This window comes from Phlebotomus argentipes, unplaced genomic scaffold (assembly GCF_947086385.1).
Source record: "Phlebotomus argentipes unplaced genomic scaffold, Phlebotomus argentipes genome assembly contig_15, whole genome shotgun sequence".
In the NCBI taxonomy this organism is placed as follows: domain Eukaryota; kingdom Metazoa; phylum Arthropoda; class Insecta; order Diptera; family Psychodidae; genus Phlebotomus; species Phlebotomus argentipes.
In genome coordinates, this window is record NW_026776181.1 from 1,390,029 (window position 1) to 1,407,332 (window position 17,304).

Here is a 17,304-nt window from a genome sequence, read left to right on the forward strand (position 1 = left end):
TCCACGAACAGACACGAGTAGATCTCCGATATTAAGTGATAAACTCGCTTTGTGACCAGCCCGCGAGGCTTAGCGCTCGACATCAACGCAGAGTGGCTAGAATCTCGCGCGCATCCATCAGTAAATACAAATCACGGCTATTCAGCAAAATATATTCTTTTGAAGAAGTCATTTTTATGCTTTTGTCTATCTTCAGTAATTTGATCTGTTTTTATTTTCTCAGGTGCGAAAATCAGTCTAGAATTTCTGAGAATACTTCACTTAGGAGACACTTGATTAGACATTCAGACTGATATTAGCCTAATCTTAGACGTAAAGTAAATTTAAGTTAAGTGTACATAATATTAATTAGAAAAATGATGAAAGGTTGATTAAAAAAGCACTTCTTTCGGCTCTTACAATCCCCAAACTCTAAAAAACTTGTATCTCTCTCACTTAATTTTCCCAAATTACCTTTTCATCAAATTTTCATTGATTGCTAATTTCAATCTGCAAATATCTTGCTTTTCAGATCAAATAACAACAGAGGTTTAATTAGAAAATGTTTCTCCTTTATTTACACTATTTAAATGAATAGTCTTAAGCTACTGAGGGAGCGACTTGGGATTCATTCACTTGGCCAGATTCTGGGATTTCCTGGCTTCAATTTCAACATCTGAGGGCAAAATAGAGTCAGTGCTTCCAGTGGAATCGTCAATTCTGGTGCCATTCTTGGGGCTCTCTTTAGGCGGATCGCCATTTCCATTAGATTGTATGGTTTTATACACAGTCATAGCTTGAGCCACCATCGATGAGACATCGCCCACGTTCTGGGGCAGGATGAGGGTGTTGTTCTCACGGGCGAGGTTTTGGAACGCTGACACGTACTGCTCAGCAATCGCCAGAGAGGCGGCGTTTTTCCCGTCCTTCGCCATTAGAGACTTGGCCACCATCTGCAGACCTTTCGCTCTGGCATCCGCAATAGCCAGCATCGCTGCAGCCTCACCATTGGCCTGGTTGATCTGCTCCATGCGTTGCGCCTCAGATGCTAGAATTCGCGCTTGTCTTTTACCCTCAGCAACGTTTATGTCAGCCTCTCGGACGCCCTCGGACTCCAGGATGGCCGCACGCTTCCGCCGCTCCGCCTCCACTTGCATCTGCATGGCCTCGTGGACGCGTGAAGGCAACTTAATGTCCCGGATCTCATACCGAAGACACATGATACCCCAGGCGGCAGCTGCCTTGTTGATGGCATCCACGATGCTTACGTTCAGTGATTCTCTCTCCCGGAACACCTTGTCCAGCGACATTTTACCAAGCTCGGAACGCATCGTGGTTTGCGCCAGCTGCGTGATGGCGAATTCGGGGTCCTCCACGCCGTAGGAGGCGTAGTAGGGGTCCAGAATTCGAAGGTACAGCACCCCATCGATGCTGAGGGTCACGTTGTCTGACGTGATGGCGCTTTGCTTGGGCACATCGATGGCAATCTCCTTAAGGCTTTGCACGTACTTTACCCGGTCCACAATGGGTAGCAACACGTTGAGTCCCGGCTCCAGGATGCGGTGAAACTTGCCCATTCGCTCAACAACCCATGCCTGGAAAGAAGTCAACAGTGAGGTTATGTCGGCAATGTTCAGCCGAACGCCGGACGCTCACCTCCTGTTGCGGTACAAACATGATGACTGTGTTGATGGGGGTGGAGGACTTTTGGCGAAGCTGACTGGTGAAGAGGTAATTCCGTTGGTTCTGCAAGGTGACAAAGAATGCGAGGCATGTATTCTTATTGCACATTTCGGTAGTGATATTGCACGGGCTATTCTCACCTTGAGAGCAGTCAGATGGGTGCCCGAGAGAATCCTATTCGCCTGGCGGTACATTATCACTCAACTTAAGTGCAGAGGCGGCGAAAGTGTGGGAATAATCCTGAGAAATAAGAGCTTTGCTGAACACTGTTTTTGTATTCTCACCGCCACTGTGACAAAACGACCCGCAACGCGTACACCCAATCAGCTGATGAGATTGTGATTCCGTTGCTTGCCATCTCGGAGTGGCGCGCAATGTCGAGTAGAAAGATATTCACCTTTGAACGCACTTGAATTTAGTATGGAAGCGCCTGACATTACAATTAAACTTCCTTTCTGCTAAACCGCTAGTATAATTGGTCAATTGGGGGCAAATAAGCTCAGAATAATAGTGGTTCCCCGAGCCGCGGCACTCTTCGAAAGTCTGCTTCCGAAAGTCGCCTCTCGAAGATGGCTCGGCTCATACCTCATGTCATTTTACTTCTGTGTGTGCGTTTGATTGCAGTTTGATTAGAAAATCTCTCAATTTTCCCCATGAAAACAGACGAAATCACCAAAAATGCTATCAGTAGCGCGAAGCAGAGTGTCCCCCGATAGCCAGTGATATCACGCAATAGAGACCAAAGCTGTAGGAGCGAAGCAAATGTCAAGTGCATGACTGAGGAATTGTAGTGCGTTTTTTCCTGGAAGTCACCCTTATTTGATTTCACCATCCATCCCAAAATCAGTGCGTCATCTCAGTTCAGTTTATGGGTTGTCGGATATCTAGTCATGATAGTGACTCTCCACCGCCGAACACGATGTTTCGAGCCAATCCTGACCAGATCAACTTTAAGGCTCGTCTCGAGAAGAAACTGTGCTTGGTGAGTACAGCCCGAGGACATTTGGCAAAGTGACCACGTAATGCGGACTGTTTTTGTCTTTCAGGCCCGCGAAACCCCGGAGGCAGTCTTTGATATTAGCCAGTGCAATCTGAAGGAGGTCCCGCAGGGCGTATTCGTCCTATGCAAGGTCTTGAGGAAGGAGAGCCTCCTGCTCAGCGAGAACAAACTTTCGTCTCTGCTGTGCAGTGGAAGTTCCCTCGCGGACCTCTCCCTTCTCACAACGCTGGATCTGAGGTCCAATAAATTCAGGAAACTCCCCGATGAACTATACAAGTTGGAAAATCTCAGGGTGAGTGTGCTGAATAACCAAAATTGAATGTAATTTAAGCTGCTGTCTTTCTCCCAGGAACTTGTGGTGTCACAGAACCAATTAACCACTCTACCTCCCACTCTCAATCGTTTGCGGAAGCTAGAGCTTCTGGACATAGCTGAGAACTGCCTTCAGTCGATTGAACAAGTGTCTTGTATGCTCCAGCTTAGGATCCTCAATGTTAGTGGCAACCCCGAGCTGAGGACCATTTCCCCGCATCTCTCTACATGCGAGAGTCTTGTGGATTTCATTCTAGACGTGGACGTCGTTGAGTATCCGCCCAAGGAAGTCACTCAGCGCGGAACTCTAGCTGTGCTGCAATTTCTGGCCACGGGCGAGTGTACAGCTGTTGATGGCCCTGTGGAGATTGCCATTGCTGCCACTGAAGAGTTTCTGGCTGCCGAGCGTGGGACCAGCAGAGTGAGTGAGAATGAGGAGAGGCAGCGTCAGGAGCACTTCATGAGACTCGAGAGGGAAGCTCTGGAGAAGAATCAGGAGATTGAAGCGAGGCTGCACATGGAGCAGCAGCGAAAGCGTGAAGAATTGCTCAAGGAGCTCCTGCATCAGCAAACGGAGTCCGACCAGAAGGTGGCTCAATTGCAGCAAGAAAAGGAAGTGGGTCGCAATCGTCTAATCACAGATATTCTGCGCGAAGAGGAGCGTTGGAGTGGGATCATGGATAAACTAATTTCCCTGAGAGGCGCTCCAGATCCTGTGCTCCTGGAGCAGGAGCGTGTCGAGCAGGAAAAACTAATGGAGCAACTGAGAATCCATCAGAGTGATTTGAGGAAGCAGGAGATCCTTGGAGCGATGACAGACTTGCTAGCAAATGAGGTGAATCGTGTGATAAGCTATCAGGAGAAACGTGATGAGGTGTCACGTGGTGTCCTGGCGAAAGAGTGTGAAACGAGTGACATCTTGGAGGAAGTATTCCGCAATAACAGCAACGATCGTCGACAAATTGTGACGGAAATTAATCGGGATGAGGAACTGCAGAAGGCCGCTGTGGCCACGCTCATCTCCAAAAACGACGCCCGAAGTTGGGGACTTGTGGAGCAGTTGCGCATTGTGGAGGGACAGTTGGCGGCGATGAGTCGCTTTGAGATGGAGAAGAAAAAGTTGGCTACTGAGGAGCAAATCCAGGATCTCTCAGAGAGACGCCTCAACCTCACAGCTATCCTGATGGATCTGCTGGGGCAACAGGAGCAGCGCAGGCAGCAACTGCAAGACACTCTCGCATTCATGGAGAACAGCAGAGATGATCGACAGGACTTTTGGCTGCTTCACTACCAGCGATTGCTTGATGCTCAGCCGGAGGAACTTGAGTTCCACTCTTTGGACCCTCTTCTGGGCTACAATTTCCTGCTGAATGGCGTGGTGCACTGCCTGCCATTCCTGTCGCGTCTGTGGCAGAACAAGGCTGTGGCTATTGACGGCATCACTGAGGAAGACCTCATCGAAGCTGGCGTAAAGAAAGAAAAGGATCGCGCGGGAATACTCAAATCCATCAGAGACTTTACAGCCTCATCCCGTCCTTGTGAGGACAATGGCTTTGAGAAGCCCTCCGCTCCGCCACCAACTGAGGCTGAGGAGAGCCCCAAGAGATCGTCAGATTCTGAAGCAACTGCTAAAAGCGACAGTAATTCGGAGTACCAAGAAGTTGTTGCTGAATGTGTCATTTGCATGGATGAAAAGGTAAGTTTGTTGAGAAACATTAAGTTGACGTCACTACAATGGAACTTGTCTCTCAGGTCGAGATCATCTTCATCCCTTGTGGTCATCTTTGTGTCTGTTCCGGATGTCATAACTCAGTGACAAACTGTCCAATGTGTCGAGCTGCAATAGATCAAAGAATTCGCGTGATTCAGCCTTGAAGGTAATTGTAAGTAAGTTTTTAAATTATTTAAATAACTCTTCACCTCCAATTTTTCAAAAAGTGCGCTTTAAATTTTCAAACAAACACAACTTCAAACTCATTAATCTTTATAGAGATTTTGCATTTTATCACCTATATATGAGTTCTTTTTTATCACAATTTGATAACAAAACCACAAATATATTTCAAAAGCGTCACGCATTAAAAAAAGAAAGAAACATTTTGACATTTTTCAATTGTAACAAACATGTTGGGGGGCCTTAAATAGATGGTTTTTGCGTTTTTGCATGTGTCACAACTTTTCCACTTCACCTCAATACTAAAATAATTAAAATGATATAGAGACACATTTCCAAAGTAAACTTGTAAAAGGATTTATATACAAGACAAAACGTTGAAATAAAATTTTCGAGTGATTCAAGGATGTTTTACGCGCGATATTTTATTGCTTTTACATTAAAAAGAAAATGATAATTATACTTTTATTTCGTGCCATTCAACTGAAACGAAGATATTTGAGAATAAATTACATTGGTAAAACAAAGTTGTACTTCTTATTGGCTCTAAAATTCTGATAAATTTTTCCGTGAAATATTATACCTATAATTGCCGAATATCTTTAATTCCACTTACCCAGTGTTTATTCCATATTATCACTTACCTAATACCGCATTTTATGCGTGATTATGAACGTTTAGAAATATGAGATAAAGGTGATTTTTTATTACTTTCCCAAACTAAAAAAAAGAATTACTTAATAATGACAGTGAATGTTGGCAAATTCCTTCTCAATGTGATATATTTTGCAATATCTGCTCTTTTCACATGATATAAAAACAATATTTCGAGTGGAGATGTTAATTTTGGTTGGCAATTTGGGTGAAGTTTAGCTATCTCTTTTGGTCATTTTGAACTTGAGCTCGCCGTCTGGGGCGTACATGAAAGTGACGGCGTATTTTAGTGGTTCATGGTGATACTCCAATTTGTAGCTTCGCAGCAACTGAGGAGAAAAAAGCGAGAGATAAGTTCAATGTTACTTTATATGAGCCGAACAATTAAGGTTAATTATACCTTTGCCAACAATATCTGCATCTCGAGATCGGCAAATCTGCGACCTAAGCACATCCTGGCTCCGTAGCCATACGGCAGGGAAGCGAAGGGATGCAGTTTCCCTTCGACGCCACCCTGATTGGCCTTAAGCCACCTCTCAGGCTGAAAGGAGTTGCAATTGCTCACATATTCCGCCATGTTTCCCGTCACGATCGTCGGGAAGACCATCTGAACTCCCTTTGGAATTCGGTAGCCACATATGACGGCATCCTCCTGCAACGTCCGTCCGTTCCCGATCACTGTGCTGTAGACCCTGAAGACCTCCTTAATGAAGGCCTTCAGATAGATCAATTTGTCGAGATGTTGATAAGTTAGGGGAGCGGAAGGATCCGGAATGACATTCCTGATCTCCTGATGGAGTTTTTCCTGCTCAGCTGGTCTCGTGGCGATTTGGTACAGAATCGAACAGACTGCCATAGAAATCTGAAAGACAATCCAGCGTATTAGCGCGAAGGGAAACCCGCAATTAGGCCACCCACTCACCGTGTCAATTCCGACGAGAATTAAGTCCAAAGCCATTATGCAGGCCAATTTTTCGTTATTTTCCGCTTTGAGAACGCGCTCCAGAAGCGACGGCTCCTCCATGACGCTCCCGCCGCCTCCGGACTTCATCCTTTCAGTGGCATTCTGGATGTACTTCATGCAGATTCTGCACAACAATGATGACATAAGTATTTAGTATTAGAGACTCAATTCGCTAAGTAATATAGTGTGTAGAAATATCGAATGACTCTTTCGGCGAATGAAGCTTTTCGTGCTTAAATGCTAATCAGGAAAAAAACGTTCCCACTTTACTGATTATGTAGCGATAAATAGGAAAGATAAATACGACGGAGTAAATATTGATCATCCGCGAGTCTTTCTTCTTCACACCAATGTATCTTGTGAAAAATGATCTTGCCTTTGGACAGAAAGTGCCAAAGCCAAGATTGTGACCTTATATGCTGAGGCCTCGTTGCTCTAAGCTTTACCACTCACAAAATATGACCCAATTGAGCAGTGTTGAGGCTTAGAGAAATGAAGGTTTTTGTGTATAGTGATAATGACCGTGCCTTAGTTGATTGATGGTACAATCGACTGCAACATATTATCTTCAATTGGTTCATCGTCTGAATTATTAAAGTACAGTTGTATGAAAGTTTAACTTAACACTTAGTCATTGAGGTCATTAATTGGTTTTTCTGTGCTTACTGATGGATTCGCACAGACGAATTTTCACTCACAGTTCGAAGAGTGATTGTTGGCCTTACCTTTATGTAATTTATCTTCTTTGAATTGTCTATTCACACTTGCATAAACGTCATTCATACTTACTCCACGAAGAAGTTCATGTTGTTGACGTATTTTGTCCAGAGAGGCGTCGGAATGTACCTCCAGAAGGGCATCTTCAATTCCAGAATAGCCACATTTCGCAGGGCGTGCTTGGCGGCATTGATGATAAGCTGCGGCTCAGAGTCTGGCGCGAGGTTCGGCTCCAGACACCCCAGTCTGGTGTCCAACGCCACACGTCCGATACCTAACAATACAGCATGCATCAAGTTCGAGGTCGCATTCAATTATTTGCGGACATGGTTTTTTCTTCGGCTTCATTTTTTAGTGCTCAATCACGTGTGACGCATCACTCGGGCGTCCAATGAACTTACACTCGAGAGACCACTTGTGGATCTCATTGTCGAAATCCGGCGGCAATTCACTGTTGGCATCCAGCAGTTGCTCGCAGCGATCCAAGAAGTCCTTTGTCACCTCCTCAAGTGGCGTGACGTACCGCTTAACAGTGGAGAGCTGGAGGACGGGCTTCTGGACGCGTGATCGAAACTCTCGCCACGGCTCTCCGTGTCTGGATTATACAATGCAGCATTATCTTAATTGCACTGCACTTTCATCAATTTCGTAAGAAATTCAAGGCTCGCCTGTGCCATTTTGTTAAAATACTGCTATGCACTCCATGAACAATGACACGTGACCTCTTTTAGTCGAATGCGGCTGCACGTTAAACAGTTACAGAGATCGCCAAGATAATAAAAAGTGTCATTCATGAGACATCAAATTCGATTGACCAATCTCTCTTCAGGCTATTATTGATGCCCCAGAAATTTGAGTGTCTCAGTCGTAAAACTGAGCCTATAAACAAGCATTGATCGCAGACGTATTGTAAAGTATATAAAATAGTATCTTAATGATATGAAAATGAGCGGCATTCAAGAGTTATCCAGTAAAAATGTATGCTTGTGAAAATGCATGAAAGTCATTAATATTGACGTTGAAGTTTCATGAATTTTAGCAATAATTTCACAAGAAAAAATGTTTCAAATTTCACTCATAAATCACTCAAATCATTAATTGAATGTTGCCACAATCGGCATATTTAATGCAAATTATATGTAACTTAATAAATATTTCTGTATCAATTGATTTGTATTTTCTAGATTCAAACAATCTGAGTAACCCTGTTTCTAAATTTCACGGGCAACAGATCGAGACTGTGTAGAAAAAACTCTTACAATTTGTTCGATTTACGGTACAAAAACTTCTTTGCTTTCCATTCTCTCTTTCATTAATGTCACAGGTGAGGTTTGAAGCTTGACATTGAAGAGTTTTCTTTTCGGATAAACTTACACGCCAACAACACCTGGAAGATCGCCGAAGAAATCCTTTCTGACGACACTCTTGTATTTCACCAGACATGGCATTGATGGGCGGAAAGGTGTTGGCCCCTCGTGTCTGTAACACTGCGAGTACGAGAGTGAAAGATGCTTATTAGATGGAATTGAATAAGTGTGGAGGAAATGTAATTGAAGATTGCAGGAGAAAGTCCATTGTGTTGAATATTCAGTCAAGGAACACACTCATAAGAAATTCCAAATGATCAATTACAACTAATTTTACGTCTTGGCTGAATCATTAAAGCCCTGCAAGTTACTTCACCCGCAGATCACGTCTCTTTCTCATGCCTTGCGACTTGGTAACTTGCGCGATTGTCCCTATATTTTGCGAAATATTGACAATCTTTCGTGATGGAAAGAGAGTCAACAGCTTCAAGTGTGTTTGAATGCTCACGAATACGAAAAAATATTGTGGAACACACCTTTTCAATTTCATCGGCATCGTAGACAAACAGAAGATCAGGGCGTCCCACTAATCCACTGAACCGTACAATTCGACCGTAATCTCTGTGCAGAATGTATGAGATGCGAGCAATGTCGGAGATTTTATACTGTCCCACGAAAGGGAAGAGTCTGAAAAAAAAATAGGACAAGTTTAGAAAACAGAAGTAGAGTGAAAGGATAGAGAGTTCGGTCTGTAATCTGCATTCGTTACGATTACCACCCAAGTGTCTGTTAGTTTATTTTCGTGACTAAGAATTAAACAGAAAAGGCTTTATTATGAAAAGACTGAGTCATTTTTTTTATAATTCATTCACTTCGTCCATATAAATGGTCTAATTAAAGTCTACATTGGTTTATTGAATCTACTTGCACTGCAATATTATATAATACAATTTTTATAACGAAAGTCTTTATCAGTTTTTCTCGATATACATATGTAAGATTTCATATACACCTCTTACTTTGTCATTTCAATTACAATATGCAGGTTGGTGTACGGAATTGCTGTGATCTTTCTATCATTCAATGCTGTTGCATAACAAGTCATTATACGGACGTGATAAAATATCAATACACACACACACAATACGTACAATCTTTAATAATTGCACATTGAAGAAAACGATGAATTGTAAATTATTCACTAATTTGTGATCTTTTCCATATTTTCTGCGGTAAAAATGTACAAACATCATACAAGAGATTTCGCAATGGCATCGACAACGATAATAATCAGACAAACAAATCGTGATTTTGCTCTACGAATCGCAGAAAGTTTTACTGACAATTCTCAATACGGTTGAGCGATTTTGGCTGATCTGCTGATTAGCAGATTTGACTGAGAAGGAATGCACAGGTGATAAATCGCTTAAGATTCACCTTGACCAACTTTTCACTTTTATACAGGAGTTTGTTGCACTTCCAAATTCCGGTTTTAGAGCCTCTTTCGGTTTCACGACGTCAGCGAGCTCTCGATCACTTGGCCTGTGAGTGGTTTTATGAGAAAATTCCCGCCATTGTGAGTGGCACGACTTTATAGGCATTTCGATGTTGAAGTTGTTGTTGAAAGTGTCTTTCGAAAAAATTACTCGCGTGAAACGCCAAAGGGCAAGTATTTCATTGCCATTGCATTTGATTTCACAGGCAGAAGATTTTCGCAAGGAAGAGGATTTTCTTTAAAATGTGAAAAACCATTTAAAAAATAATATTGGACGATGGCGAGATGGCATGTTGAATTTACGCAATGTAAATGTTGATTTTATATTCAAATTAGTCAAGTGTGACTTGAATCTCTGCGACCAGTGTGACTGAGTTGGACAGATGCCATCGATGCGATCATTCTGGAATGGTATGCTATTCGGAGACGCACGCCCATGGAGGAATTATATTTTTACCTACGAGATTGCCTAAGTTTCTCTTAGTACAAATAGAAAAGACATCAATTGATTTGTTGTTAGATTTCATACTGAGTGGCACTTCTTTTTTTTCCATTAACGCACAGCCACAGGTGGAATTATTTGTGTTACTTTATGCATGATGAGTTTGTAAGGTAGGGAGAAATTTTCTCACTTTCGTCACCATAACCCGAGGGCTAATCGAACTGCTCGTGTATGCCGTGCTTTAGGCTCTCCTCTAGTCTTACAACCTCCTCTGCCTGATACCTCGCCAAGAGGTTTTTTCCCCTCGCGAGAGATCAATGTGTAGGAAAAGTTGTTTGAATTCCAGTTCGTGGAATGAGTGCACTTTTGGAACTGTGCCGCGATTATCGCAATCGAAGCTTAATTTTTTTTTCTTCTGTCTATTCGTCTATGAAAATCACCTCCAAGTGTTGCCCAGGAGTGGCAAGGGTCGAGGCCCGGGTACTTGCTCGTATGGCTTTGCATTGACCCAATCCTCAGTGGATGTGATCGACGGTGATCCTCCGTCGACCATGTGAAGACAGGTGGAGTAGGCCGGTGAGCCTTGCCTTGAAGAGCTGGGCTTTCCAGCTGACGCTGACGTGGAAGCCCAACATCGTCCCGTCCAAAAGTGTCGCATCAGCGTCATGACGAATTCTTATAGAATATATATATATATATGATCACTGAACTATGCAGTATTTCCACGAAGATAAAATGCACCGAAAGTGTTCCACTTTCTTTGCGAACACTCTTAATCCACTTGAATAAGCAACAGTTTAAAAAAGGAAAGAGAAAAAAATCTCGATTCGCCTTCGATTCACTGAGAAAGTGTGCTTTTGATCACTTGCACTGTACTTTTAAATTCATGACAAATCGCCAATTGTGTCTCTAAGATACTTCTGCAGTCATTTGAAATGCCTCGAGTGTGAGAGAAAATGTTACTCCGTATCGAACGAAGGTTTCTCGTAAACTGACTGGCTTCAGCGAAGACAGATCATCGCCAACTCTGTCTTGCACACGAAAAGCACCACGGCAATAATGCCTAAAAGCGGCTTTCTGCACGGCAAAGCATATGTAAGTAGTGGATTTAGAGAAGCAATTGCTGTTTTTGTCTCTCAACACTTTTTCAAATGATACAAACGAGCGAGAGTAATGTTTGATCATAACTTTTGGTTTAAGACCAACAAATTGAGTACAAAGTAGTGAAATGGGAAATTGAACATTATTCTTTTATTAAAGGATTTATGATTGTTATAAACATTTATTTCTTCTTGAAACAAAAAACCTTTACAAATTGTTCAAAATACGAAATCACACGTGGCATAGAAATCTTTAAGCTGTGTACAATACACATCAGGAATTGATCCATTATCCTTAGGTTCATTTACAAGCATTTGAGCGTTGATACACGTCATAAGCTTATCCGGGACAGGATTACATTTCTTGGTATCATCATAATCACTGGCATTGAGTGTTGCGAGCTTCTCTTCAGCCAAAGGGAAACATTTGTCCACTGCAGCCATTATTGTAGGTTCCCATACATCATAATCGATTGAAGATCTCTTCTTCACTTCATCGATAAACTTTTGACGATCCAATTTCATGTCTTTGAGAACATCACCATCTTTTATCATGCAATCCATGACACAGATGTGCACTTCAGAGTAATTACGCTTCTCCATCTTTGATAATAAGTAGTTCTCGCATTCGTACATGGCGTCGTAATTCATTATTCCAGGACCAAACCAGCAAGTACTAGGCTCTAAATACGACACTTCCACCGGCTTGTCATCGCAATTAATAGCTTGGATAACGGGCGTTAATAAGCTGAACAAAACGATCAAACTGATCAGAAGAATAGTTGTAGAGATTATCATTTTAGAACTTTTCACTGCGATACTGATTGCGCGATTGAATATGAAATCAAATACGCAGATATTTTATACGAATTTACCCAGGAAATCAGCAATTTTTGTACTTATTATTTCATGTCATGGATAACTTTCAGTGATTTAAAAAATTAATGATTTTCATATCAAATGAATATTTTTTTTTTATATCTCCACTGTTTATTACTCTGTGATTAACACATCTTAACAATATTTGGCATCGATTTCAAAATGGCATGTGGATAGGAACCAGTGTTCCTATCCTTTCACAAAAACATAAAATTTTTAACATTTTGGTTTGACAAAGTCAAATGAATATGGCGTTAATAATATGAGAGAAAATCAATTTCATTCAATTGCCAAAATTTATTGTACGAAATCCTTTTAAAATACAAAATCACACGTTTTGTAGAAGTCTTTCAGTTCCGTGCAATATATATCGTCGAGTGCTCCAGTGTTAGTAGAAGAATTCAGAAGAATTTGAGCGTTGATGCAGGTTAGAAGCTTCTTCGGGATGGGATTGCAGTTCTTAGAATCATCATAACTATTGGCATTGAGTGTGGCAAGCTTCTTTTCAGCCAGAGGAAAACACTTGTCTACCGCCGTTTCTATTGCCGTCTTCCAAGTGTTAAAGTCAATTGCTGATCTTTCCTTCACTTTTTCGAGAAACTTCTGACGATTGAGTTTCATGTCTTTCAAAATGTCGTCTTCCTTCAACATGCAATCCATGATACAGATTTGGCCGGGAGGATTGTAAGCGGCGTAGTTAATTTTCTTCACCAGTTCAGATTCGCATTCGAACATGGCGTCGTAATTCATAATTCCAGGTCCAAACCAGCAAGCATCGGGTTCCATAAACTCCAACTCTGCTGGCTTATCGTCACAAACTACAGCTTCATTGGGAGATACCAAGAAAGCAATCAGAATAATCAATCTAGCGGAATTAACGAAATTTATTAAAAGTCTCATGTTGAGGGAGTTTCTCACTTTTATCCACTGATAAAATGATTGAGCAATCGACTAAAGGCAAACCATTTATATTCCGTTGGAAAATGAGCTTTTTTCTAGTTTTAATATCACATAAATACAATTGCTTCTACATATCCGTCAACAGGTGAAAAAGTTAATTATTTTATATCAATTATTTCGATGACAGTTCTAAACAAAAAACAATTTTTATTAGGTATTTATATCAAATTTTGAAGTCAATAAGAACTGTCGTTGTGGAAAATGGAACATGTATTGCTTGTCTGTTGAAGGTAATAAGTGAATAGTGCAAAAGAAGCTAATGAGATGTACAGGGAAAGAGTCATTAGCAGAACATTATGACAAAAATGTGTGACTGTTTGTGACAAAAAGAGAACAAAAAAGCAACAGATTAATTAAACATATCTTAAACTCGTTTAGTCACATGTGAAATGTCATTACTTCGCATTTAATTTAAAATTGGAAGGTTCTTGAGAAAATTTTTCTTTCCTAAGAACGATTCAATCTCAGTAAAAATCAGCAAATGTCAAATCGCACAAAATTTTATCCTCTGACTAGTCGTCATATTGCCAATCTCTTTTAAGGGTTATCCGAAAAGACGCAATTTGGTCGGAGAGTGTTTCTTATTCTATTACTGATAATAATAGTTAAGTAATCAGCCCAAGATGGTACTTTTATATAACAATTAGGCGAGAAATTAAGAGTTTTTCATTGTATGTATCACATAATCTGTCGCTTCATCGAGCGAAAGTGAAGACAGACACGAAAAAGTTAATGATTTCGTATCGAATTAATGCGGTGGCGTTTTTTGGGTCAGACACTGAAGAGCCAAGTGAGATTTTTGCATAAATAAAGAGATGGCCAGCAAAGATAAATTTATAATGGCAAAAGACATGTTTTCTTTAAATGATGAATCAAAGAAATTCCCATGAACAGGTGATGTTAAACTTCACAAGCATGTCGCTAAACATTTCGTTAATTTGTAGCATTTAGCGGATTTGTTCGGTCTTTGGGATCCACCTAAAAATCACTGTCAATTTTTTTGTCGCTGCATAAATCTTATCACTGTGAAAGTTTACTTTGTTTACAGTGATGCTAGAATATGTTTCCATCTCTCTGCTTAACTACGTAACCTTTATCAGTGCTGTTTTCGATCCCTTTTGTGATTGAGTGCAAGCAATGTTTGATAGGGGAATTTATCTCACGTGTGCATTTATTTAATGTATTGAGAATTACTCAAACTAGTCGTTATTCCTGAATATTATTCAAAAAGACTACCATTAGATTGTGGCGACCTCTAGTAGAGAGTCGCTGTGGTGGCGAGCGGTGACCCAAAATGTGCTTATTATTTTCTCACTATATCATTTGCAGTGAAACTTTAGCTTCAGTCGAACAATTTTCAACACGATTATTACGATTTTATGCATGCCAAACGAGATTAAAATGAATAATCTCAAGTGCCATTTGAAAATAGTTCACTCAGTTTTTTTTAGAGTTTTCAGAAAAATGCTGTTTCTATTTTATGAGTGAAGAGTTTTGCCGAATTTAAAACAAAAAATTAGCATGAAAATTTCATCTGTTCATTTCGATTAGAAATAGCAGGAAATCCACTAGGAAATCGATAACGAATAGAACAATTATTTGTGTGATAACATAAGTTACTGAAACAAAAGATGCGAAAAGGATTTAAATATTTTCCTAGAAAAAAAACATGCAAAATACACCTTCTGTGTGAAAAATCATCTGCTAATTTATTAAACAGAGTTATGAATTCACTAAATAATATTTTCCTTCCGAAAGTAACACCACAGAAATGTAAAGTTTCCCCTCCTTTTGGTCCTGTTGCTTTCCGGGCGCTCTCTTGCGGTGTTCTTTTCGGAGAGTTCAGGAGAAGTAGAGCGAAAGTGAGTAAAAAGCTCGGCGGAGCTTTCAAGCGCTTCAGTTCAGTCGAAGTCCTATCAGAGGAAACATCCTTGCATCTCTCCGTGGATTTGGCACTCTCTTTCACTCTCATTAGCAAGGATATTATCCATCATCGGACTTTGGAGGTCCGTTGCAACCGCTTCTCGTCAATATTTGCTGGCCAAGTGATAGTTTGTGACTCAAGTAATTATTCATGTGCGCTAAAGGATCTGTGCGGATCTCCTTGAGAGTGTCAAGGTGAATTTATTGTGCTGTTTAATTGATATTTTACGAGTCGTGGTGATAAATTTATTGCGCCAAGTGGAGGACAGTTTAATTGTTTGCTGGAGAAACTTGGTCATCATTCGTGTGTAGGTACTTTATCTCCGACTCTGTGTCATGCTCCAATTCTAAATTGCTTGTCATAATGCTCACTTTGCATCGTCACATAAGATTAGTAAAGGTAAATTTTAGAAATATTTCATTCCAGGAATGTAGATTGTGATTGATCCATGAAATTAGGGTAAAATTTCCAGTCTCGCCCATGAAACATGAATAAAGGTTCAGTTCATTTTTATATTTCCACCTCAGAGGAAGACCATATTCGATTTTATTCCGTTGTAGACTTTTATTAGGGTTCCTTTTACGAGTGAAGAATTGAATTTTAAGTAACTTTTAGTTGCAATGCCATGGGGAAATATGGTTGAGGGATGTAATAAAAGGAACTCGTTTTGCATGTGTGTGGTTCGTGAGAAATTGGACTTTCTGAGGTCACATTGTAATGTTACAAACTCAAATTCCGTGTGATTGAAAAGGTTCTCATATAAGCGTCTTAAACAATTTAAAACAAATTCACCAAATTGTGAGGAATTCTCATTCAATGGTAAAACTTTTCGTCAATCCTCCTGGAATTTCTTTTGTGACACTGGAAAATTCTTTGTTTGTTCACCAGCGACAGTTTCCCTTTCACCTTTTCACCCAGTAAATAATTGATCAGGCCAAACGGAGACATTTTTTTTCCAACACAGCTAAAAAGGCATTCAGAGACTGAAAGAATGTGAAAACGGCATCAAAAGTATTTTCATGAAAATTTCAGTTTGGGAATTTTTACACCATTATGACATGTTTTGGAATCTCTTGTTGTGTATGTAGCAACTCAATCAGAGTGAATATTTAAGATTTAATCACATTCCGGAGGAATTGTGTGACATATTTAGGATTTATTGAGGCTCAAGTAATAATATTTGGCAAAATTCTGAATGGCAATGCGCAAATGAGATGCTGTGAGACAAGGTAAACTTGAAATTAATTTACAACCAACTTTGTCTTTCGCAATATGTATAAATTCGTTATCACTGCGAGACAATTCCATCGTGGAGTTGAAAATCTCTTTCCTAACATTGTCAGCTCTTTTCTGATGACGATGGAGCAGCGCCGGCATATCACTCATTAGGCGATTTTTCGCCCCGATTGATACAAGACAGCAATTAGGGCAGGAAATGGATGGAGAGGGAAGGCATTCTTTCGTGGCGACACGAAATACCCCCTAATTACGCCCCAGGAGTTGAGATTTCTCCAAAGATTCTCGAGGAATACCTAGGATTTTGTGGAAATACCACTCCTCTGATTAACACTCCCAATAGCTTGTTAATTGTAAGAAAGTCAGAGGGTAACTTAAGATCAGCGCATTGATTTGTTAATGTGTTATGTGTTTCCTAATAATTGTCTAGTGTTGACATGGTTCATGTATACTAAAAGCACTATAGTTTATTTGTGAAAGTCCTCCGGTATCTTCACTACTGTACCTAATCTATTCAATTGAATCCAAATGTCGGTCCATTAATCTCATGATATTGTGTGCAATTTTGGGCGATCTCAGCGGCTGCCATTGTGGGACTGTTTATGGGAAGCCGAGCAGATGTTCCGTGAAAACCACATCCCGAGGACAGCATTGAGCTTTCCTTTCCGTGTGAGGGTGGAAAATTGAGAAAATTCCTCAGCTAGAGAGCACTTTAGCTAACATGCTTCACAATATACAATCTCTCAGCAGCATTAATT

General features: G+C 40.7%; 4 protein-coding genes across 5 annotated transcripts in view; 2 read left to right on the forward strand and 2 right to left on the reverse strand.

Annotated features, from left to right (window-relative positions):
• Positions 1–160: 160 nt before the first annotated feature.
• LOC132261794 (stomatin-like protein 2, mitochondrial) lies at positions 161–2,037 on the reverse strand. The gene is made up of 3 exons (XM_059760765.1): positions 1,803–2,037; positions 1,636–1,725; positions 161–1,574 (listed from the first exon to the last, which is right to left on the reverse strand). The coding sequence occupies exons 1-3, from the start codon at positions 1,854–1,856 to the stop codon at positions 612–614; spliced, it is 1,107 nt and encodes a 368-aa protein (XP_059616748.1). The 5' UTR covers positions 1,857–2,037; the 3' UTR covers positions 161–611.
• A 216-nt stretch (positions 2,038–2,253) lies between these two features.
• Positions 2,254–5,380, forward strand: LOC132261599 (E3 ubiquitin-protein ligase LRSAM1-like). Its single transcript, XM_059760487.1, has 4 exons — positions 2,254–2,644; positions 2,709–2,954; positions 3,012–4,670; positions 4,727–5,380. Exons 1-4 carry the CDS (start codon positions 2,531–2,533, stop codon positions 4,847–4,849), a joined length of 2,142 nt encoding a protein of 713 aa, XP_059616470.1. The 5' UTR covers positions 2,254–2,530; the 3' UTR covers positions 4,850–5,380.
• Positions 5,381–5,586: 206 nt separating this feature from the next.
• Positions 5,587–11,427, reverse strand: LOC132263552 (probable cytochrome P450 301a1, mitochondrial). Its single transcript, XM_059763359.1, has 8 exons — positions 10,888–11,427; positions 9,047–9,197; positions 8,578–8,690; positions 7,605–7,798; positions 7,276–7,477; positions 6,445–6,610; positions 5,923–6,384; positions 5,587–5,851 (listed from the first exon to the last, which is right to left on the reverse strand). Exons 1-8 carry the CDS (start codon positions 11,112–11,114, stop codon positions 5,738–5,740), a joined length of 1,629 nt encoding a protein of 542 aa, XP_059619342.1. The 5' UTR covers positions 11,115–11,427; the 3' UTR covers positions 5,587–5,737.
• Positions 11,428–15,343: 3,916 nt separating this feature from the next.
• LOC132261876 (protein qui-1) overlaps positions 15,344–17,304 on the forward strand; it is a 41,574-nt gene continuing 39,613 nt past the window's right edge. Inside the window, exon 1 of one of the 2 annotated variants that reach the window (XM_059760896.1) lies at positions 15,344–15,504. The gene's annotated coding sequence lies outside the window, so the exon portion shown is untranslated. Of the gene's footprint in view, positions 15,505–15,612; positions 15,710–17,304 lie in introns of those variants that run through there. The other variant, XM_059760897.1, reaches the window with a different exon arrangement.

Bases quoted from the DNA above. Each gene is read 5' to 3' on its own strand.
- LOC132263552 (XM_059763359.1), bottom strand. From the start codon at position 11,114: ATGACGCTGATGCGACACTTTTGGACGGGACGATGTTGGGCTTCCACG. The intron at 9,198-10,887 runs GTGATTTTCATA...TTTTTTTTTCAG, and splicing joins CTCCTGGGCAACACTTGGAG to ACTCTTCCCTTTCGTGGGAC. The intron at 8,691-9,046 runs GTGTGTTCCACA...TCGTACTCGCAG, and splicing joins ATGCCGATGAAATTGAAAAG to TGTTACAGACACGAGGGGCC.
- LOC132261794 (XM_059760765.1), bottom strand. From the start codon at position 1,856: ATGTACCGCCAGGCGAATAGGATTCTCTCGGGCACCCATCTGACTGCT. The intron at 1,726-1,802 runs GTGAGAATAGCC...GTCACCTTGCAG, and splicing joins CCCATCTGACTGCTCTCAAG to AACCAACGGAATTACCTCTT. The intron at 1,575-1,635 runs GTGAGCGTCCGG...ACTTCTTTCCAG, and splicing joins TGTTTGTACCGCAACAGGAG to GCATGGGTTGTTGAGCGAAT.
- LOC132261599 (XM_059760487.1), top strand. From the start codon at position 2,531: ATGGGTTGTCGGATATCTAGTCATGATAGTGACTCTCCACCGCCGAAC. The intron at 2,645-2,708 runs GTGAGTACAGCC...TTTGTCTTTCAG, and splicing joins TCGAGAAGAAACTGTGCTTG to GCCCGCGAAACCCCGGAGGC. The intron at 2,955-3,011 runs GTGAGTGTGCTG...TCTTTCTCCCAG, and splicing joins ACAAGTTGGAAAATCTCAGG to GAACTTGTGGTGTCACAGAA.